This window comes from Salmo salar, chromosome ssa14, assembly GCF_905237065.1.
Source record: "Salmo salar chromosome ssa14, Ssal_v3.1, whole genome shotgun sequence".
Classification (NCBI taxonomy): Eukaryota; Metazoa; Chordata; class Actinopteri; order Salmoniformes; family Salmonidae; genus Salmo; species Salmo salar.
This window is the reverse complement of record NC_059455.1, coordinates 57,660,363-57,684,141: the sequence shown is the minus strand read 5'-3', so window position 1 is coordinate 57,684,141 and position 23,779 is coordinate 57,660,363. Positions and strand designations below refer to the sequence as shown.

General features: G+C 42.9%; 1 protein-coding gene across 3 annotated transcripts; it reads left to right on the top strand.

Moving 5' to 3' along the window:
• Positions 1–98: 98 nt before the first annotated feature.
• Positions 99–22,183, top strand: trim46b (tripartite motif containing 46b). 3 transcript variants are annotated; one of them, XM_045694608.1, is made up of 13 exons: positions 99–195; positions 402–505; positions 6,516–6,780; positions 6,979–7,132; positions 8,283–8,481; positions 8,572–8,718; positions 9,110–9,205; positions 9,731–9,984; positions 16,153–16,274; positions 16,796–17,134; positions 18,237–18,466; positions 19,960–20,027; positions 20,335–22,183. In XM_045694608.1, the coding sequence occupies exons 2-13, from the start codon at positions 482–484 to the stop codon at positions 20,798–20,800; spliced, it is 2,364 nt and encodes a 787-aa protein (XP_045550564.1). In that variant the 5' UTR covers positions 99–195; positions 402–481; the 3' UTR covers positions 20,801–22,183. The 3 variants fall into 3 exon arrangements, with proteins under 3 accessions (XP_045550564.1, XP_045550565.1, XP_013997580.1); XM_014142105.2 differs by lacking the exon at positions 99–195 and adding an exon at positions 1,811–1,882 and having other exon boundaries at positions 204–505; XM_045694609.1 differs by lacking the exon at positions 402–505.
• The last annotated feature ends 1,596 nt before the right edge of the window (positions 22,184–23,779 follow it).

Below are 23,779 nucleotides of genomic sequence, written 5' to 3'. Positions count from 1 at the left end.
ATGAGGTCACTCTTTTTAGTAACAGGCCGGGTTTATTACGCATGCTCCGATTACTGTAGTACTCACCCCGACAGAGACAAAAAAACTGAATCGTGACAGAATTTCCGAGGCTGATGTGATTCGGTAAAGGAAGGTTGAGAGACGACTAGGTGGGGAGTAGCCTACCAAGCGCATAATCTGGCAGCATTTGGAACGGTGTGTGTATTTTCATGATCGCTTTCATTTCATTTCGTTACAAATTCCATTTCTCTCTTCCATTTGGCTTCATTTTTTATTTTAAAGTTTTTTTGAGGGTTGTAGGCTCATGCGCATGCGTCCATTTCCAATAATGCGCAAAACCGATGTCTATTATGGCTAAACACGCTATATTGATCCAGGAGTTATGAATATCTATTTTGCAGTTTGTTATGATAACGGTAGGCCTATCATGTCTAATTCATCGAAGGAGGCACAATCGGATTGAACGCTTACTTCTTCAGTGATGGACGCTCTGGTTCGTATTAGTGTGAGTAACATGTATCTGGTCATGTCAGTGTTTGTATATGTTTACATGGTTTGTTGTTTCCCCGTTGTAGTCTACTAATAGCCTATTACATTGTATAGGCTAATGATGCAGGCAGTTGCCTAAAGCCTAGGCTACCAGAAACAGATCACCATTTATTTTCAGGTGTCTGATTCGCCCCCATATGCATCTGTCGGACCCCTCTTATTAGTCGACGTAATAATTTCCAACATTTAACACGGCTCAATGTAACACATTGATATCTTTTTTTTATGTGATATAAGTCTGTCTATACACTGTTTTCTAGAAAAGCTATTCCCCTTCCACCCCATTCCTCTATCTTGAATGTGATCATGAATTCGTTATGATGGCCTAAATAGTCTTCAACCTAGACCAAAAGGAAACATATATTTATGTTTTAAATAACACTATCCTTTACCATACTATTCCCATTAGGCAATATTCCAATTTCCATTGAATTCACCTGCAAATATGTGGATGCCTACCAAATGTATTGAACTACTTATAGGCCTTTTACAGGCGTTACCCTTTTTGGGGAACATTTCTGAGAACTAGGCTTTAAGGTGCTCTATCGTGTATATATATTTTTGGGTGGACAACAAAAATGCTAAAGAAATGTAGACCATATGCCTATTCAAATGCAACATTAGACACACTGGAAACAAATAAAGAAGCGGTGCAACTAAAATGCAACGCGTTTTGTGCTTGCTCTGGGGATGCGCAGGGACCAGGGATGCTCGTTACCATGGAGACGGGATGCAGGAAAGCGGCCCGGTCTTGCGCTGCAGACGGGGAGATAAAAAAAAATAGGGTACCGAATATTGCACAGCGCAATAGCCTAACCTAGTTTTAAAAAAAAATGTAACTATGAGAGACTGAAAATAACTCCATTTACGCACTATATTAAGGAATGAAAAGGGAGTCCTTAAATATTTGCATCTCACAAATCTCCCATGCCACACCTTGTGGCGAGGCAGAAATAGGCCTAGGCCTCGCTTTCAGTTTCTACTATCCCATCTGGGTGCGTCGCTCAGATTATCATGGAATAAAACCTTCATATCATGGTGCCTAGATTCCAGTTGAAGGTAAGAAATACGCTGTAGCACAACACGTGTTCTGGAAACCAAACCGGTGACAGACAGACATCGCATTGCAAATTACATTTCGCTGTAATATCGAATATAGGTCCTATTTGGAAAAATAATTTGTGGGCGTCAATAGATTGTAGCCAGTGTAGCATAGCCTGTCTAGCCTATTGCTAATTTAGCCGCCGGCTGTTTTGAACAGAACAAGAAAGGACAGGACGGAGTTGACATTGGTGAATGACAGCGAGACAGGATCTCTAACCATGTCCTGCTGGTAAATTATACATTATCTTTTTCTTTAACCTCCAGGTCTGCATGTTTTTTTAATGATGTGATGTGTGTGTGGATTGTTTAGTATTGCTTCATATAATAAAAATAAAAAAATGTCACTTTGGTGCAATTTTAACAAGTAGGCTATGTGGTACATTTTCACAACTCTAAGCACAAAAATCCAAACGAAAATGGCTCATGTTTCAAAACTCTAAGCACATTTTAAATGAACTGAGTACAACAAATTAATTCACAGTCACTTGTTAACTGCATCAAATCACTCTTTCAAGTTGGATTCAATCGAAGTATCTGCTTTTCAAAATGCAATAGGCCTACTTTTGATATGATGTTCTTGTCATTTGTTAACAATACAATTAACTATCACTTAATCAAACTGCTCAAAACTGATAACTGCTGAACCAAAATTATGTAGTGTCTAGTTAACGTATATACTGTACACTGAACAAAAAAATAAACACAACATGCAACAATTAAAAATATTTTACTTACATACAAGGAAATCAGTCAATTGAAATAAATTCATTAGGCGCTAATCTATGGATTTCACATGACTGAGAATACAGATATGCAAATGTTGGTCACAGATACCTTAAAAAAAAGGTAAGGGTGTAGATCAGAAAACCAGACAGTATCTGGTGTGACCACCATTTGCCTCATGCAGCGCAACACTTCTCCGTCGCATAGAGTTGATCAGGCTGTTTATTGTGACCTGTGGAATATTGTCCGACTACTCTTCAATGGCTGTGTGAAGATGCTGGGTATTGGCAGGAACTGGAACACGCTGTCGTACACATCGATCCAGAGCATCCCAAACATGCTCATTGGGTGACATGTCTGGTGAATATGAAGGCCATGGAAGAACTGGGACATTTTCAGTTTCCAGAAATTGTGTACAGATCCTTGAGACACTGGGCCGTGCATTATCATGCTGAAACATGAGGTGATGAATGACAAGACAATGGGCCTCAGGATTTCTTCAAGGTATCCCTGTGCATTAAAATTGCTAATCGATAAAATGCAACTGTGTTCGTTGTCCGTAGCTTATGCCTGCCCATAACATAACCCCACTACCACCATGCGGCACTCAGTTCACAACGTTGAAACCACTCGCCCACACGGCGCCATACTGCCCGGCAATCTGCCCGGCATAGTTTAAACCGGGATTCATCTGTGAAGTGCACACTTCTCCAGCTTGCCAGTGGCCATCGAAGGTGAGCATTTGCCCACAAGTCGGTTATGACACCGAACTGCAGTCAGGTCAAGACCCTGGTGAGGACGACGAGCACGCAGATGAGCTTCCCTGGGACGGTTTCTGACAGTTTGTGCAGAAATTCTTCGGTTGTGCAAACCGAAGAACCAAAAGGGGTTCTTCAAAGGGTTATCCTATGGGGACAGCCGAAGAACCCTTTAAGGTTCTAGATGGCAACTTTTTTTTCTAAGAGTGTAGTGTACAATGTACTGCTGAAAGATCTGGGTTGTGTATAGCAATATATTCCACTCACTATCTGAATTTCATTGATGCACTGTAAGCTAATACATTTTGTCAAGCAGATAGATAGGTGGTACTGCTTCAGTTGACAAGTCACATAGAAAATGTGATCTTGTACAATGTTGCATGGGGCAGAAAACACTATGCAACGTTTTTAGAAAACTGCTTCACAATACCCTTATTTCTGATGATTTGTCCTACGTATGTACTGTATAAGGATAATAAAACTGTAAGACTGACATATTTCTCAACATCCTCACAACCTGCCATTGGATACAAAAAATGTCAATTTATAGTCAAATACTGTATGGAAAATGCGATTGGATTAAATGGTAGTTAAAATGAGTAAATGGTAAGCCTATCATTATCTGATGTATTGGTGACTTGAACCAAATGTGCACACGGTATTTCACGGAAACCTTAGATTTTTCATGAATGGCTCAGGGGTGAAAGATGTGTGAAACCCCAGTGAATGCACAGTCAAAGGTTCTGAACATAAGATAGGGGGCATTACAAGTGTTATCAGTTAAGAGTTTTTTACTTAAAATTTTGAAAATGTACTACTTACATCTGAACATTTTACCAAAGTGATTGAAAAAGCTGTAATGTGGGAAATGTATCAATTGATTTAGGCTGTGCTATATTTAAGCAATAAGGCACAAGGAGGTGTAGTATATGACCAATATACCACAGCTAAGTGCCGTTCTTAAGCACGACACAACGCAGAGTGCCTGGATACAGCCCTTAGCCGTGGTATATTGCCCATATACCACAAAACCCTGAGGTGCCTTATTACTATTATAAACTGGTTATCAATGTAATTAGAGCAGTAAAAATAAATGTTTTGTCACACCAGTGGTATATGGTCTGATATACCACGGCTGTCAACCAATCAGCATTCAGGGCTTGAACCACTCAGTTTATATTGTTGCTTAAATCATATAATGAAATATAAATAATGTAATTTAAGTGGATGTGATCAGTTTAGAAAATTCAAAGGGAGGTTGTTATCCTCTTCCTCTCCCCTCTGCATGAGAGCAATCAATATAATGGATATCTGTTAGGTTAAGTGGTTTTCAATGTAATCCGTCTGATTAAATTGTGTCAGTGTGTGTGTGTGTGTGTGTGTGTGTGTGTGTGTGTGTGTGTGTGTGTGTGTGTGTGTGTTTGTGCGTGTGTGTGTGTGTGTGTGCATGTCTGTGTGTGTGAGGGAGTGAGGGAGTGAGTGAGTGTCAGTGTGAGTGTGCCACTGTGAGTGTCAATGTGTGTGTGTGTGCGTTATCAGTATTGATGCATTCCTGCAGCAGTTACACTCTCATAAAAAAAGGGTTCCAAAAGGGTTCTTTGGCTGTCCTCATAGGAGAACCCTTTTTGGGTTTAATGTTGAACCCCTCTGTAGAAAAGGTTCTACCTGCAACCAAAAAGGGTTCTTCAAAGGGTTCTCCTATGGGGACAGCCAAAGTACCCTTTAAGGCTCTAGATAGCACCTTTTTTCTAAGAGTAAAGTCTCCTGATGCTGCTACAGTTTACTGGGGGAGTTCCTTCCTTCATTCATTCACTCACTCACTCACTCACTCACTCACTCACTCACTCACTCACTCACTCACTCATTAATTCATTAATTTCCTTCACTCAGAGTAGGAATGCTGATCTAGGATCAGGTCCCCCCTGTCCATGTAATCTTACTCATTATGATCTAAAAAGTTAAACAGCTAGAATCTAGCCGCTAGCTGTTTTAGCCAGAGCTTTATGTCCCAGACCTCTGTCAAGGGAAACCACAGAAGCAACACACCTAGTCTTGGACCTATCAGTGTCCACTGTCTAGCTCTAAGGGACACGCTATCTTCAGCACTACAAACGCATTTCCTCCATTCATCCTTCCGATCTAGGTCTGTATTCATAAAACGTCTCAGAGTAGGAGTGCTGGTCTTGGATCAGGTCACACTGTCCATATAGATCTTATTCATTATGCTCTAAAAGGCAAAACTGATCCTAGATCAGCACTTCTGCATGAAACTTTATGAATACACCCAGGTATGGTGTGTGTGACAGCAGGGAGCACCAGTCTATACAGCAGAGGTGTGTGGAATGAACTCATCGGGACCAGGGGTCACACACACACACACTCCGGATGAGGCGTGTGCAGGAATTACAAAACGTCTGGTCCTCCTTCCTTATTGATATTTAACGAGTCTCACACTGTTTTGACAGCCCATTGAGGACAGCTATTTATAAAGCCCACTGTCATAATGTCACATGTTAACACTTAGCTAGAGAAATCTCTGCCCCTCTCTCACGCTACGGCTGCATCCCAAATGGCACTCTATTATCTATATCAGGGGTATTCAACTCTTACCCTACGAAGTCCGGAACCTGCTGGTTTTCTGTTCTACCTGATAATTAACTACACTCACCTAGTGTCCCAGGTCTAAATCAGTCCCTGATTATAGGGGAACAATGAAAAATCGCAGTGGAATTGGCTTCGAGGCCCAGAGTTCAGTTTGATGGCCCTATATAGTGCATTCTTTTTTACCAAGGCCCATAGGGCTCTGGTCAAAGTTAGTGCACTATATAGGCAATAGGGTGCCATTTGGGATGCCAGCCTACCTCTCCTCCTTCAACCTCTCAGCCTCTCTGTATCTCACTCAGTTACCGAGACCGTTCATCTCCTGTGCTCTGTGTTCTCGTGACTTGCATGTTTATGGATCTTGAGTGCTGCAGTTTATTGTAGTTGGTGGTACAGCTATTTCTTTTATTTCTATACCTCTCTTAAATTTTCTTCATGTCATTCCTCTGTTTCTGTCCCGTACATACTTCAGTCTCTTTTCAAAACATTTATTATAAATTCATCCCTGGACCCCTTCTTTTTTTTGTCTTGGTGGGTTCATTTTAGTTCAATTAATTACAGTAATTCCCTTGAATATCAAGGTAGTAGAGACTCCGCATTTACATTACATTTAGGTAATTTAGCAAACACTCTTATCCAGAGCGACTTACAGTAGTGGCCCACAACCCTGACCTTGCAAGCACCATGCTCTACCAACTGAGCGACATGGGACAACCTTAGGTCTGTCTATTTGCTGTACCTGTGTGATTCATTGACTCTCTACCTCTCCCTCCTCCCCAGTCTAACATGAAGAGCATGGAGCGGGAGCTGCATTGCCCGGTGTGTAAGGAGATCGTCAAGCAGCCCGTGGTCCTGCCATGTCAGCACAGCGTCTGTCTGATGTGTGCCTCCGAGGTCCTGGTTCAAAATGGCTACCCTCCTCCGGAGTTGCCACCCGAGCCCAACTCTCCTGCCTCCACCCCCAACACCCGCTCTCCCCACCAGGCACGCAGGCCCATGCCCAGCAAGGCCGACCATCGACCCATTGACCGGGTGCTACGTTCAGGTAATGTTTGTGTGTGTGTGTGTGAGTGTGTGTGCACATGAGAGAGAGAGTGTGTGTGTCTTTAGATTCAATGTTGAATGTGACGATTAATAGGACTAGTCTGGGGATTCGATGGGAATACACACATCCTCCTTTGATTCTTTTTTTACTCTATTCTCCTCCACCCTTTACCCATCCCCTCTCCCACCCTCTATCCAGGATTTGGGACCTATCTGTCGCCGGGGCGACGTCGTAAGGAACCACCCCATGCAATGTTATTTCCATGCCCGCCCTGTGGGAGGGAGGTAGAGCTGGGAGAGAAGGGCCTGACTGACTGCCTACGTAACCTCACCTTGGAGCGCATTGTAGAGAGGTAACACACACACACTTATACACACTTACACTTGTACATGCACGCACGCACACACGCACATATGCACAATCATATGGAGTGGAGGTGTCGGTGTCTTGTGAGCCCTTACTTGAAAAATCGAGAATTTCACGTGATCCCATGTGATCTTATGTGAAGTTAATGTGATAACATGTAAAGCAACATGCAAAAACATGATCACATTTGGTGTTCCGAAATGACGTTTTCACATGATTTTCTGAATTTTCTGTGAAATCGTGGTTTTTCTGTAAGGGAGGATGTAGCCCTCCCTGCCTGCAAAATCACTGTCACCATCGGGATGGAATTTCTGTTTAAGATTTTTGTTTCCCAAGACACTCTTATCCAGAGCAACTTACAGGAGCAGTTAGGGTTACGTGCCTTGCTCAAGGGCACCTCGGCAGTTTTTTCACCTAGTCGGGGATTTGAACCAGCGACCTTTCGGTTGTTGGCCTAACATCTTAACCGCTAGGCTACCTGCTGCCCCTGACACACACGCACACACACATACACGTGCACAAACACACTCACACAAAGATACATATTAAAACAGCATTCACACTGTGTTGTGGTCGGTTGTTACATGCCTATATGCTGCAGGGTAGGCTATAGTGTAACATTTCAATTAGTAGCAGCTTTAGCCCCTTAAATAGTGAGTGAGAGAACGTGTCCAAGTTCTGCGTCCCAAATGGCACCCTGGTAAAAAGTAGCTCACTATATAGTGGGAATAGGGTGCCAAGTGCTGACTCTTGTTAATCAGCGTGAAGCTCAGCTAGAGAGGAAACTAGCAGATCTCCCAAGCTAGCAGAGCTCCTGCAACCTACTGCAGCAGACATACACTGCACTTCCACTGGACTACTGCAGTGTAACTGCAAACAACTTATTTTCCCCTTGTACTGTAATCTCTTTATGATATTTATCACCATGTCTACCCATCCACTCTCTCTCTGTCTTGGCACCGTTTTCTCCTTCCACCGTATTATTTTTTTGTCTCTCTTTTTTCCACCTCTTTTCGCCCTTTCTACTACTATCCAGCCCTAATTCGCCCGATGCTCTCTCTTTCTCTCCCCTACCCTCCTCCCTTTAATCATTCCCCTCTCCTCCCCCCACTCCCTCTCTCCCCTCCTCCTCTTAGGTACAGACACACAGTGAGCCTGGGCAGTGTGGCTGTAATGTGTCAGTTCTGCAAGCCTCCCCAGTCCCTGGAGGCCACTAAGGGCTGCGCCGACTGCCGAGCCAGCTTCTGTAACGAGTGTTTCAAGCTCTACCACCCCTGGGGGACACCGCGCGCCCAGCACGAACACGTCCAGCCCACCCTCAACTTTAGGCCCAAGGTGAGGCCTGCCTCTCTCTCATCCCTCTCTATCCTCTCTCATCCCTCTCTTCTCTCCTCTCTCTCATCCCTCTTGCCTCTCCTCCTCCAGGTTCTGTCGTGTCCTGAGCATGACCAGGAGCGTCTGCACTTCTACTGTAGGACGTGCCAGCGGTTGCTGTGCCCGCTCTGCAAGCTGCGCCGTGTACACGCCGGGCACAAAGTGGCGCCAGTCGCCCAGGCCTACCAGACTCTCAAGGTGGGCACCTGGGTGCAATAGCTTAATTGGTTATAGCATGGTTCCTGCATTGGCCTTATACTGTACAATATACTGAATAATGTGTGTAATACCCTTTAGCTGCTTTGAATAAAAGTACCTGCTAAATGGCAATGTTAGTTATACTCAGTGGCATTAGTGGATATCACATGCAATGGAGATTGGCCCTCAATGGTTGGTGGTTAGTCTAGTAGTACAGTGCGTGACAGAAAAGGGGTAAGAGTAGCCATTGAACTGTGGGTTTAGATCATCCAGTGTGTAAGAGATGAGTACAGTTAAAATGTAGGGTAATACAGAGCTACTGTTGTGCATTAGGATTAAGTCTAGTCTGGGGTGTTAAACTCTTTGTTTGTCGTCACTGTTTATTTGTCAGGACAAGATTACCAAGGAGATGAACTACGTTCTGGCCAACCAGGAGACGGTGCTGGGCCAGATCACACAGCTGGAGAGTGCCATCACTCAGACAGAGGTGACTAAATAATACTGCAGTCTGCAAAGCTCCAGAAATACCCCACCAGAGGAGTATACCACAAAGCAGAATCAATGAGTTAGCCAGCTAACTTTGATAAAGAACCAGCAATAACTATAGGTTTTCTGGTTTGTGAAGAAAGGTCAACTTAGATATGTGTTTTTGGTTGTTGAGTCAATTAGACCATGGCCATTTCAAGTTATTTCAGAATATTTAGGCAAATTAGGATCATTGATCCTACTGACCACACCACGATGGACAACATTGTTTACCACAGTAAACATCATATGCTACTGTATACTGTATATAAAATATCTTGCTCTATGGTCCTAACCTGTGTGTTGCTGTGTAATACATCATCTCTGTGGTCCACCTAACCTCCCTGTGTGTTGCTGTCTGACTGTTGAACAGCGTAGCCAGTGTTAATCACAGAATGAAATAGAACACAACTCTAGAATAATATCGATTCATATACAGTATATCTATATAGTCCTAACCTCCCTGTGTGTTGCTGTCTGTCCCCAGGCGAACAGCGTAGCGGCACGGGAGCAGCTGTCTCAGAGCGTGAGGGACCTGACTGCCCTCCTCGCCGAGCGCCACGCCTCATTGACCGAAGCCCTGGAGAGGGCGAGGCAGAAGCGGGGCGAGGCGTTGGCGGGCCAGGTGGCGGAGAGGCGGAGCCTGCTGGAGCATGCAGGCCTCATGGCGTTCTCCCAGGAGCTGCTGAAGGAGACGGACCCGCCCTGCTTCGTCCAGGCAGCGCGCCAGACACACAGCAGGTACACACAATAGGTCTGACTGGCTGGACAGCAGACAGCGTGGCAACTTATACAAATAGCACCCTATTGTTATACAAATGACACCCTATTCCACATAGGGCTCTGGTCAAAAGCACTGTAGGGAATAGGGTGCTATTTGGGACATACCCAGGGCTCTTTAACTCCCTAGTTTTGTTGTTTGTTCATTTTTCTGTTCCTTTGTTTTTGTTTCTCTGTTCTTATTGTTCCGTTTCTCCTCCCACTCCTTCTATCAATGTCTATTGTCTATGCTTCTTTCCTTTTTTTGTGTTTTCGCTGCTCATCCCACATCACCAGCAAAATAACAAATGGACACAAGAGGGAACCATTATACCTGTTAGATAAAAGTAACATGGCTTTGTTTTAGTGATGTTGTTCTATGTAAACTCAGCAAAAAAAGAAACACCCTCTCACTGTCAACTGCGTGTATTTTCAGCAAACTTAACATGTGTAAATATTTGTATGAACATAACAAGGTTCAACACCTGAGACATGCACTTAACAAGTTCCACAGACATGTTACTAACAGAAATGGAATAATGTGTCCGTGAACAAAAGGGGCGTCAAAATCAAAAGTAACAGTCTGTATCTGGTGTGGCCACCAGCTGCATTAAGTACTGCAGTGCATCTCCTCCTCATGGACTGCACCAGATTTGCCAGTTCTTGCTGTGAGATGTTACCCCACTCTTCCACCAAGGCACCTGCAAGTTCCCGGACATTTCTGGGGGGAATGGCCCTAGCCCTCACCCTCCAATCCAACAGGTCCCAGACGTGCTGAATGGGATTGAGATCAGGGCTCTTCACTGGCCATGGCAGAATAATGACATTCCTGTCTTGCAGGAAATCACGCATAAAACAAGCAGTATGGCTGGTGGAATTGTCATGCTGAAGGGTCATGTCAGGATGAGCCTGCAAGAAGGGTACCACATGAGGGAGGAGGATGTCTTCCCTTTAACGCACAGCATTGAGATTGCCTGCAATGACAACAAGCTCAGTCCGATGATGCTGTGACACACCGCCCCAGACTATAACGGTCCCTCCACCTCCAAATCGATCCCACTCCAGAGTACAGGCCTCAGTGTAACACTCATTCCTTCGACGATAAACGCAAATCCGATCATCACCCCTGGTGAAACAAAACCGCGACTCGTCAGTGAAGAGCACTTTTTGCCAGTCCTGTCTGGCCCAGCGATGGTGGGTTTGTGCCCATAGGCGACGTTGTTGCCGGTGATGTCTGGTGAGGACCTGCCTTATAACAGGCCTACAAGCCCTCAGTCCAGCCTCTCTCAGCCTATTGCGGACAGTCTGAGCACTGATGGAGGGATTGTGCGTTCCTGGTGTAACTCGTGCAGTTGTTGTTGCCATCCTGTACCTGTCCCGCGGGTGTGATGTTCGGATGTACCGATCCTGTGCAGGTGTTGTTACACGTGGTCTGCCACTGCGAGGGAGGTCAGCTGTCCGTCTTGTCTCTCTGTAGCGCTGTCTTAGGCGTCTCACAGTACGGACATTGCAATTCATTGCCCTGGCCACATCTGCAGTCCTCATGCCTCCTTGCAGCATGCCTAAGGCACGTTCACGCAGATGAGCACGGACCCTGGGCATCTTTCTTTGGGTGTTTTTCAGAGTCAATAGAAAGGCCTCTTTAGTGTCCTAAATTTTCATAACTGTGACCTTAATTGCCTACCGTCTGTAAGCTGTTAGTGTCTTAACGACCGTTCCACAGGTGCATGCTCATTAATTGTTTATGGTTCATTGAACAAGCATGGGAATCAGTGTTTAAACCCTTTACAATGAAGATCTGTGAAGTTATTTGGATTTTTATGAATTATCTTTGAAAGACAGGGTCCTGAAAAAGGAACGTTTCTTTTTTTGCTGAGTTTAGTTGTGCTCCAACCGGTGTTCACTGTTTCCAATGATAGTTTGTTTGACTGACACTGGATCAGTGGCATGAAACATGTACAGTGCCTTCAGATCTACACCATGATTTCACAGTGGAATTATGTTTTTAGAAATTAATAAAAAATGAAAAGCTGTAATGTCTTCAGTCAATAAGTATTCAACCCCTATGTTATGGAAAGCCTAAATAAGTTCAGAAGTAAAAATGTGCTTAACAATTCGCGTAATAAGTTGCATGGACTCATTCCATGTTTAATAACTACCTCATCTCTGTACCCCAAACATACAGTTATCTGTAAGGACCCTCAATTGAGTAGTGAATTTCAAGCACAGATTCAGCTACAAAGATGAGGGAGGTTTTTCAAAGCTTCGCAAAGAAGGGGACTGATTGCTAGATGTGTAAAAATAAAAAAAGCAGATGCTGAATATCCCTTTGAGCATGGTGAAGTTGTTAATTAGACTTTGGATGGTGTACCGATACACCCAGTCACTACAAAGATACAGGCGTCCTTCCTATCTCAGTTGCTAAAGAGAAAGGAAACTGCTCAGGGATTTTACCATGACGGTAAAGGTGATATTAAAAGAGTTACGGAGTTTAATGGTTGTGATATGAGAAAATTTAGGATGGATCAACAACATTGTATTTACTCGAGAGTGAAAAGAAGGAAGCCTGTACAGAATATAAATACAAAAACATGCATCCTGTTTGCAACAAGGCACTTAAATAATACTGCAAAAAATGTGGCAAAGAAATTAACTTTTTGTCCTGAATACAAAGCGTTGGGGCAAATCCAACAACACATAACTGAGTACCACTCTTCATATTTTCAAGAATGGTGGTGGCTGCATCATGTTATGGTATGCTTGTAATCTGCAAGGACTAGGGAGGTTTTTAGGATAAAAATAAATGGAATAGAGGTACACACAGGCAAAATCCTAGAAGAAAACCTGGTTCAGTCTGCTTTCCTACAGACACTGGAAGACAAATTCACCTTTATTCAAGACAATAACCTGAAACACAAGGCCAAATCTGCACTGAGTTGCTTACCAAGATGACACAGAATGTTTCTGAGTGGCCGAGTTACAGTTTTGACTAAAATCGGATTGAAAATCTATCGCAAGACTTGGAAATGGCTGTCTAACAATGATCAACAATCAACTTGACAGAGTTTGAAGAATTTTAAAAAGAATAATGGTCAAATATTGTACAATCCAGGTGTGCAAAGCTCATAGAGACTTACCCAGAAAGATTCACAGATCTAATCACTGCCAAAAGCGATTGTAACATGTATTGATTCAGGGGTGTGAATACTTATGTACATTTAATATTTCTGTATTTAATTTTCAATAAATGTACATGTTTTCATTTTGTCATTATGGGGTATTGTGTTTAGGTGGGTGAGAAAATGTTGTATTTAATCTATTTTGAATTCAGGCTGTAACACAACAGAATGTGAAATAAGTCAAGGGGTATGAATACTTTGTGAAGGCACTGTATGTGAAAATGAACATTCCAAAATGAACTGCAAAGCACACTGGGTATTATTATTGGCCTTTTTTGGGATCATGTCTTGATGGGATACAATGGTGAACTTACTAAATGACTGAGAGTTTGTGACTGTGTGATATTAGGTTGCTTCTTGTGTAAATATTTTCTGTCTGGATTTTAATGATTTGTATGTTTCTGTCTGGATTTTAATGATTTGATTTTATGATTTCTATGATTTTTCTTAATGATTTAATGATTTGTATTATTTTATGTCTGGATTTTAATGATTTGTATGTAACCTGCTACGTTAATTTGCCTAACCCTCTGCATATTTACTTGTAAACCTGCTATGAATAGTACATTTTGACAAAAGCTGTATCCCTTCTAAACAAAACCTTGTTTTGGGGCAGATCTCATTAGCATAATACTGAGCATGCTTTGCAATTGCCCATTTTTACAGACACATTTATATTTAGTTCATTTAGCAGACGTTCTTATTATACCATAGTGCCATCAGACTTCTGATACCAATGTAGGGTGAAAGGGGGACACAAAATGGTGAACCGCTATAAAAAATGGTATAGAAAAGTATTTCGTATTTTGAAAATTCCAATTACAGCTCTCAAAAGTATCTTGTTTCAAAATACATTGGAATGTATTTCAGCCCAATGCAATACAAATTACAAAATGCTCAGAAGTGATTGAAATACATATTTAAAATACACTACCGGTCAAAAGTTTTAGAACACCTACTCATTCAAGGGTTTTTCTTTATATTCACTATTTTCTACATTGTAGAATATCAGTGAAGACATCAAAACTATGAAATAACACATGGAATCATGTAGTAACCAAAAAGTGGTAAACAAATCAAATATATTTCATATTTCACATTCTTCCAATAGCCACCCTTTGCCTTGATGACAGCTTTGCAAACTCTTGGCATTCTCTCAACCAGCTTCATGAGATAGTCACCTGGAATATATTTCAATTAACAGGTGTGCCTTCATGTGTTTGAGCCAATCAGTTGTGTTGGGACAAGGTGTGTGTGTGTGTGGGGGGGGAGATAGCCCTATTTGGTAAAAGACCAAGTCCACATTATGGCAAGAACAGCTCAAATAAGCAAAGAGAAACGACAGTCCATCGTTACTTTAAGACATAAAGATCAGTCAGTCCGTAAAATTTCAAGAACTTTGAAAGTATCTTCAAGTGAAATCGCAAAAACCATCAAGCGCTATGATGAAACTGGCTTTCATGAGGACCGCCACAGGAATGGAAGACCCAGAGTTACCTCTGCTGCAAAGGATAAGTTCATTAGAGTTAACAGCCTTTGAAATTGCAGCCCAAATAAACACTTCACAGAGTTCAAGTAACAGACACATCTCAATATCAACTGTTCAGAGGAGACCTTGGTCGTATTGCTGTAAAGAAACCAATACTAAAGGACACCAATAAGAAGAGACTTACTTGGGTCAAAAAACATGAGCAATGGTGGAAATCTGTTCTTTGGTCTGGAGTCCAAATTTGAGATTTTTGGTTCCAACCGCCATGTCTTTGTGAGACGCAGTGTGGGTGAACGGACAATCTCCGCATGTGTATTTCCCACCGTAATGGATGGAATAGGAGGTGTTATGGTGTGGGGGTGCTTTGCTGGTGACACTGTCTGTGATTTATTTAGAATTCAAGGCACACTTAACCAGAATGTTTACCACAGCATTCTGCAGCGATACGCCATCCCATCATTTGTTTTTCAACAGGACAATGACCCAACACACCTCCAGGCTGTGTAAGGGCTATTTTACCAAGAAGGAGAGTGATGGAATGCTACATCAGATGACCTGGCCTCTACAATCCCCCGACCTCAACCAAATTGAGATGGTTGTCACGGTTGTCATAAGAACGGGACCAAGGCGCAGCGTGTGTAGAGTTCCACATCTTTATTCCAAAGTGAAACTTAGCAAAACAAAATATATCAATAAACAAACAATGAAACTTGACTACGTGGTGCACATGCACAAACACAAAACATATCTCACAAAACACAGGTGAGAAAATGGATACCTAAATATGATCCCCAATCAGAGGCAACGATAAACATCTGACTCTAATTGGGAACCATATTAGCACCAACATAGAAATAGACATACCAGAACACCCCTAGTCACGCCCTGACCTACTACACCATAGAGAACCAAGGGCTCTCTATGGTCAGGGCGTGACAATGGTTTAGGATGAGTTGGACTGCAGAGTGAAGGAAAAGCAGCCAACAAGTACTCAGCATATGTGGGAACTCCTTCAAGACTGTTGGAAAGGCATTCCAGGTGAAGCTGGTTGAGAGAATGCCAAGAGTGTGCAAAGCTGTCATCAAGGCAAAGGGTGGCTACTTTGAAGAATCTCAAATATAAAATATATTTTGATTTGTTTAACACTTTTTGGTTACTACATGATTTCATATGTGTTATTTCATAGTTTTGATGTCTTCACTGTTATTCTACAAAATAGTAGAAATAAAGAAAAACCCTTGAATGAGTAGGTGTTCTAAAACTTTTGACCGGTAGTGTACATGTTACAGAAATACTGCCTATCTCTATGCATATTACCCTAATGATAAAATTGTTATGTCTCCCTCCCCCGACTTGTTGTGTCTCGTCTACTCCCAAACAATTAATCTAAATGTTTCTCCCTTTCTCTCTCACGCTTCCTCCTCGCTCTCCCTCTCTCTCCCTCCCCTCTCTCCATCTCACCCCCCCCTCGCTCTCTCCAAGGTTATCCACGTCCATCGAGGGGCTGCAGTGTTTCTCTCTGGCCGCTGATCCCTCCTTCAGACACTTCCAGCTGGACGTCTCCAAAGAGCTCAAACTCCTCACAGACCTGCAGTTCATCCAGGGTGAGACAGAGGAGGAGAGGAAGATAAAGGAGGGGATAGGGGGCTAGGGAGGGGTAGCGGGATAGAGTCCACCAGAGAGAGAGGATAAGAGGAGGATAAAGGAGGTGGCTGGGGAGGCATAGAGGGATAGTCAGCCAGAGAGAGAGGAGGAGAGGAAGATGAAGGTGGGGTCTAGGGGGACATGGAGGGCATGGAGGGATAGAGTCAGTCAGAGAGAGAGGAGGAGAGGAGGATAACGGAGGGGGATATGAAGGGGAAGGAGGATAGAGTCAGCCAGAGAGGGTTAAGGCAACGTCATCTCGCTGAGTCTACCTTTAATTATGTCATATTACTGCATCTTCAACTATGTATTTCATGGTAAGGTCTACGTATTCGGTGCATGTGACAAATAAAGTTTGATTCGATTTGTTTACAAACTGTAATAAACATCTGGTAGTATTGCATATGTAATCAAGCCAGAGAGAATTGTATGTTTGTGACTCTAACATCTGAATGACAGCTGTAATGTTTTCTCCCATCAGCCCCTCTGGCCCCTGTCATTGACACCCAAAAGACCCTGGCCTATGACCAGCTTTTTCTGTGTTGGCGGCTGCCTCAGGAATCCGCTCCCGCCTGGCACTTCTCTGTGGAGTTCCGTCGCCGTGGGGTGGTGCCAGGAGGCGGGGCCAGAGGTGGTATCCAAGGACGATTGGCTGCGGCCCGCTGGGGCTGGCAGCGGCTGGAGGAAGTGGGCGGGACCAGTGCTGTGATTGACAGGTTGGAGATGGACAGTGTGTATGTGTTGAGGGTGAGAGGCTGCAACAAGGCCGGCTTCGGGGAGTACAGTGAGGAGGTGTACCTACACACCCCGCCAGCACCAGGTGAGTTCTATACACTGATCTAAAGGCGCACACACACTATATACACACACGCACATACACAAACACACACACTTGGCCTCATTATAAGTCTTGGTATAGCTGATATGCATCAGAACAGTATCCATGGAGATCATCTTAATGACAAATGTCTCTCTTTTTCTGCCCATTCCCATCCTTCTCTCTGCCCATACCATCCATCTCTCCTCCCATCCCTCTCTTTACCCATCCCATCTCTCTATCCAACCCAGCCTCTTTCCTCTTTACACTTTGTCTTCAGATATCTCTCCTCATCTCACTCATTCCGCTCCTAGGTCCAATCTCCCAATCCACATTTCTCCCTCTGCCTGTTAGTGTGAGCATCTACACCCTTTCTCCTTTTTCGTCTTGTTGCTTCACACATATCTCTACCTTTTTTACATTTATACCATGCATCTCTTGTTCTCCCAGCCACCCTCTTTCTCCCTCTCTCCCATAATGAAATCTCAGAGTGTGTTGATGAGGTTTGCTGTTTGTTAAGACCTGAGGTTTAACAAATCGATTTGGTTGGTTGAGATCCGTGCTAATGGGTCTGAGAAGTCCTGAGTGGTCAATGTATCCCTCGTCTCCCCTGGTAAATTATTCTATCCTGTTATATTTCCCTCAGGAATATTAATCCCCAAAATGATCCCAGTTTAGGAATGATGCATCCCTTTCTCCTACTGCTCTTTTGATTGACCTTTTGCTTTGAATGTTTTCTGTCAATTTCCAGTTTGTTGATGAAGGACAGTTTGACTCCCTCTCTATTAGTCCTTGTCTCCTCTCCTCATTCAGGAGGAGTTGCATGTTGTCTATACCACTCCTCTCTTAACCCTCTCAGTTCTTTCCTTGCCCTGATTCTAAGTCTTACTACTCCTCTATCCCTGTATTTACCTCCTCTGTACCCTTATCTTCTACCTCTCTCCTATTTCACTTCTTTACTCCATCCCATCAAAACCCTCCACTTCCCGCTTCTCTCTTTCCTAAAAATGCACTCCTCCTTCCACCCTCCCTCCCTCTCTCCCCCCATCTCCCTCTCCTCCTGCCTCCCTCCATCTCACTCTCCTCCCCTGCCTTCCTCTCTCAGTGTTAAATTTTTACCTGGACTCTCGCTGGGGCCTCCATGCCGACCGGCTGGTGGTGAGTAAGGAGCAGCGCTGCGCCCGGAGCGTCCCCGGTCTGTCCCTGCTGCAGGCCGCCGACCTAGCGCTCACTTCCTGTCACCTGACCTCAGACCTGCTGGTGGGCGACGTGGCCATCACCCAGGGCAGGCACTACTGGGCATGCTCAGTGGAGCCCGGCTCCTATCTGGTCAAGGCAAGTGGAACGGCTGGGAAGAGAGTTTTGCCCAATCCCATATCGTCCCCAAAGCCCCGTACCATACTCACCTGTGGAGATCTGAGAGGATTTGACAGGTGAAATCCATTTGGTAATAACTCTACCTTGCCCTCTGATAGGCTAGGTGGACGTTTACCCATATTACCTATACCAATCAAATCCTCTCAGATCTCCGCTACTGCATAGGGTTTCAAGAACAATTTGGGATTGGCACTTACTGTACTGTAGATGGAGTGGTGCATTTTGTATGGTTTTTGTAGGCTATATACAAAAATGTGTATGAAACTGAATGTGTGATCATATGTGTTTTTGCATGTTGACCTCGTGGGTAATGATGTACTCTAGGGTCTGAAATTATTGGCACCCTTGATAAAGATGAGTAAAAAATAAATAATACAAAATACTGAGCTATATTGTATGCAAAACAAATATGAAAAGAATCATATTGTATGATAATATTATTGCTCAGAGAAAGAGTTATAGTTAACAACTCATATTTTTCTCAAAAAGTTAGGGGTCCAAATTATTGGCACCCCATTTTCAATACCTTTCAATAACTCACCTTGCAAGTTATTTTTCAAAAATATTTGATGAGATTGGAGAACACACTGGGAGGGATTCTAAACCGTTCCTCCATACAGAATTCTTGATATCCTTCGTCTGTGCTTATGGACTGCCCTATTCAATTCAAACCACAGGTTTTCAATGGGGTTCAAGTCCGGAGACATGGCCATTGAAAAATGTTGATTTTGTGGAAATTTACCAGTTGTGGATATCGATGTGTGCTTGGGGTTATTGTCTTTCAGGAAGATCCACTTGCAGCCAAGTTTCAGCCTCATGGCAGAAGCAGCCAGTTTTTTTCCTAAAATGTCCTGGTACTGTGTAAAGTTCATGATGCCGTTGACCTTAACAAGGGCCCCAGGACCAGTGGAAGCAAAATAACCCCATAACATCAAAGATCCACCACCATATTTTACAGTAGATATGGGGTTCTTTTCTGATTATGCGTTACTTATTTTTTCGACGATAAACCCACCACTGGTATGCATGGCCAAAGATCTCTATTTTTCTGTCATCCAACAAATGTAAATGCCTGGAGTTTGCTAAACGGCATTGGCACTTCGATTGGAACTGGTGCTATGGTCAAGATTAAGTGAAAATAGAGCTAGAATAGACTTTTACCACACACACCAGTGGTGGGTTTGCCGTCAAAATAATGATGACAAAAACAAACAATTTAAAAAAATATATATATATATTACTTTGTTAAGCAAAATCTATTTCTCTGAGCAATTGTATTAGTATAAAATAATGTAATTTAAAAATATTCTGGAGCATACAATATAGCTCAGTATTTGTATTATTTATTTTATACTGTCTTTTTTGCTAATCTTTATCAAGGGTGCCAATCATTTTCGACCCCATTGTATGTTGCTGCCCGTTTTCAGTGCCTCTCTCTGTCTGTTCCACAGGTGGGGGTGGGCCTAGAGGCAAAACTACAGGAGTGGTTTCATCTTCCCCAAGACATGGCCAGTCCCCGGTGAGTGGTGCTGGAGGTTAAGGTTGTAAAGTGCATGGAGTACAGGAAGTAGTCAATGGAAAATATGTTGAGGAGAGACTGACCTACATCAGGGCTTTTCAAAAAAACGTCTCAAAGTAGGAGTGCTGGTCTAGGATCAGTTTAGCCTTTTACAGCGTAATTAATAACATTACATGGACAGGGGGACATGAAGATCAGCCTTTCTACTCTGAGATGCTTTATGAATACGGGCCCTAGTTTTGTGTGTGTGTGTGTGTGTGTGTGTATGTATGACTCAATCTCATTTTCTCTCTCTCTCTATCTCTAGCTATGACCCAGACAGTGGTCATGACAGTGGGGCGGAGGATTCCCTGGACTCCCCTCCCCCCTTCTCCTTCCTCACCATGGGGATGGGCAAGATCTTCCTGCCCCACGGTCCCAACCATCATAACAACCACGGTTGCCCCGCCAACGGCACAAGCCCTCGCCGCAGCCCCACCATCTCCAACGGAAACATCCCCGCCTCCTCGCCTACGGGCCTCACCTACCCCCTGCCTCCCAGGCTCGGGGTGTGCCTTGACTTCGAGAAGGGTCGCGTCACTTTCTACGATGCCCACTCGCTCCGTCCATTGTGGGAAGGGCCTGTCGATTGCTCCGGCCCCGTTTGCCCGGCTTTCTGTTTTATTGGCGGAGGGGCGCTGCAGTTACAGGAGCTGGTGGCCAATCGGATGGCAGACCAGACTCCAGTCAGGAGGGTCACCATCCAATCACGTGTCACTAATCTGAATAACTAGGCCAGATTCAATCCAAAACCACGGTGAAAGCGCGCTTGACATTTAAAGGTAATTTCCAATTGTGACAACATCTGCAACATTTACCTTGAATGCGATCTCCGCAAATGCGGTAACATTGCCTTTAAAACGCGCATCAATCATCTGAGGTGATTGATTGGACATAGAATGTAAAGTTAATTGTAAGCTATTTACTTGGCCGAAGCAAAAAGTTAGTAACCTCAGAGATTGTGTTGTTTTGTATTTCATTTGTATGAGAAAACTAGTTTTTATTGCAACCAATATGCAAATGTGTTTAACTTTACTACATTATTTTTTGGTTTGTCAGAAATACTAAATCGCTTAAGTAGGGGCTGTCAAATTACACACACAGCAATTATGTAATGTCTCATATCTTTGACACTTGCGCTATTAACCACACTATACTGTATATATTTACAGTATATATGTTTATATATATGCAAGAACATATATATTTTAGAAACACTCTTTCTCAGTCATGTTATGTCTGGGTGTTCATCTATGTCAGGGGTATTCAAATCTTACCCTACAAGGTCCGGACTACTGCTGGTTTCCGTTCTACCTGATAATTAATTGGACCTACCTGGTGTACCTGGTGGAACTGGCTTTGAGGTCCAGATTTGAATTTGAGGGATCTATGTTTTTTGATACTTCATGTAACAGGTTCCCCTTCACTGTGTACTGACACTATTTACACATCTACGTCTGTGTATCTCCAATGGAAAAAAGTCCTGACTGTTAGTGAAATCTTCCCACTCACTCCATCACAACCCCAACCAAAGTGATTTTTCTGGACTAAATACTGTTGTAATTGAGTAGACAGTAGATTTAGTTAGGAGGATAACATGAACATGAGGCAATACTGTAATTAGGAACTGAATGATACTGCTTCGGCTTCAGCCACCTTTATCACTTGCTTCTTGATTAATACGTTTGTGCATTGATTGTTTTTCCAAAGTTTAACTTCTGCAGTGTGTGCGTGTGTGCGTGCGTGCGTGCGTGTGTGTGTGTAGGAGAAGGAGCGAGAATGCAGTAATGAACTTGTCTGATAATCATGGCAAATGATAATTTAGGTTTAAGGAATATTTGGGATTATTTCAAAGTGGGCTTGATTGTAAATTAATGAGCAGTGCTTCTTATGAATGATAAGCTTTCTAGAAATGTAGGTTGTATCCGAAATGGCACCCTATTCCCTATATCGTGCACTACTTTCGATCAACTTGATTCTTGGTCAAAAGTGGGATGCAGACGAAATGTAGATTTCTCCTGCTGGCAGAATGTTTGTAAAAATAAAAATAAAAAACATAGACCAACAATTAACGCTAAATAAACACAAATTCTGAAAATAAGAAAAACCTGTCCTCCTTATTGTTATGGGTGGTAGTAGTAGTAGTAGTCAAACCAGCTTCAGTTCATTGTCCTTTGCATCCGCATGTGTCACATTTTCTGAGTACTTTCATGTCAAAACAGACTCTTGCCATTCACTTTTTATTTAACATTTAACATTTTATTTAACCTGTCAGGGAACGTGGGGCTTGCGTCCCACCCTAGTCAACAGCCAGTGGAATCGCGTCGTGCGAAATACAAATACCTCATAAATGCTATAACTTCAATTTCTCAAACATATGACTATTTTACACCATTTTATAGATACACCTCTCCTGAATCGAACCACGTTGTCCGATTTCAAAAAGGCTTTACAGCAAAAGCAAAACATTAGATTATGTTAGGAGAGTACCCTGCCCCAAAAAATCACACTGCCATTTTCAAAGCAACTAGCATGCATCACAAATACCCAAAACACAGCTAAATGCAGCACTAACCTTTGACAATCTTCATCAGATGACACTCCTAGGACATCATGTTACACAATACATGCAATACATGCATTCGATAAAGTTCATATTTTGTAACGACTGCCTTTAGAGAGAGTGGACCAAAACGCAGCGGAGTTAGTGTTCATGATATATTTAATGAAACGGAACACTATACAATTACAAAAACAATAAACTTGACAGCCAACACAGTCCTGTCAGGTGCAACCACTGTAACAAGAACAGAAACAATTACCCACAAAACCCCAACGGAAAAACATGCACTTATGTGTGACTCCCAATCAACAGCAACGACCTTCAGCTGTGCCTGATTTGGGAGCCACACACGGCCCAAAACAAAGAAATACAAACAGATAGAAACAGAACATAGAACGCCCACCCAATGTAACACCCTGGCCTAACCAAAATAAAGAACAAAAAACCCCTCTCTATGGCCAGGGCGTTAAATATTTATATATAAAAACAGCATTTTACATCGGCGCGTGACGTTCAGAAAATATTTTCCCTCAAATGCTTCCGGTGAATCAGCGCTACAATTTACAAAATTACTATTCGAAAACATTGTTAAAATTTAATATTGTCATTCAAAGAATTATAGATTAACATCTTGTGAATGCAACCGCATTGCCAGATTTAAAAATAACTTTACTGGGAAATCACACTTTGCAATAAACGACGGGTTATGCTCAAAAAAATAGGCTAGGCGATACATGTTAGCGCCATCTTGGGACCATCTAAAATCAAATATACTATTGTAAATATTCCCTTACCTTTGATTATCTTCATCAGAAGGCACTTCCAGGAATCCCAGGTCCACAACAAATTTAGTTTTGTTCGAAAATGTTAATAATTTATGTCCCAATAGTTCCTTCTTGTTAGCGCGTTCCGAAGGCTACTCATAATGTACTGAAGCGCGCGGGACTTGTCGTCACGAATGTGCAAAAAATATATATTTACGTTCGTTCAAACATGTCAAACGTTGTATAACATAAATCTTTAGGGCCTTTTTCAACCAGAGCTTCAATAATATTCAAGGCGGACGATTGCATTGTCTTACTAAACGTTTCGGGAACAAAAGGGTTCCCATGAGTGTTTTCTATCCAAATCTACTAATTATATGCATATT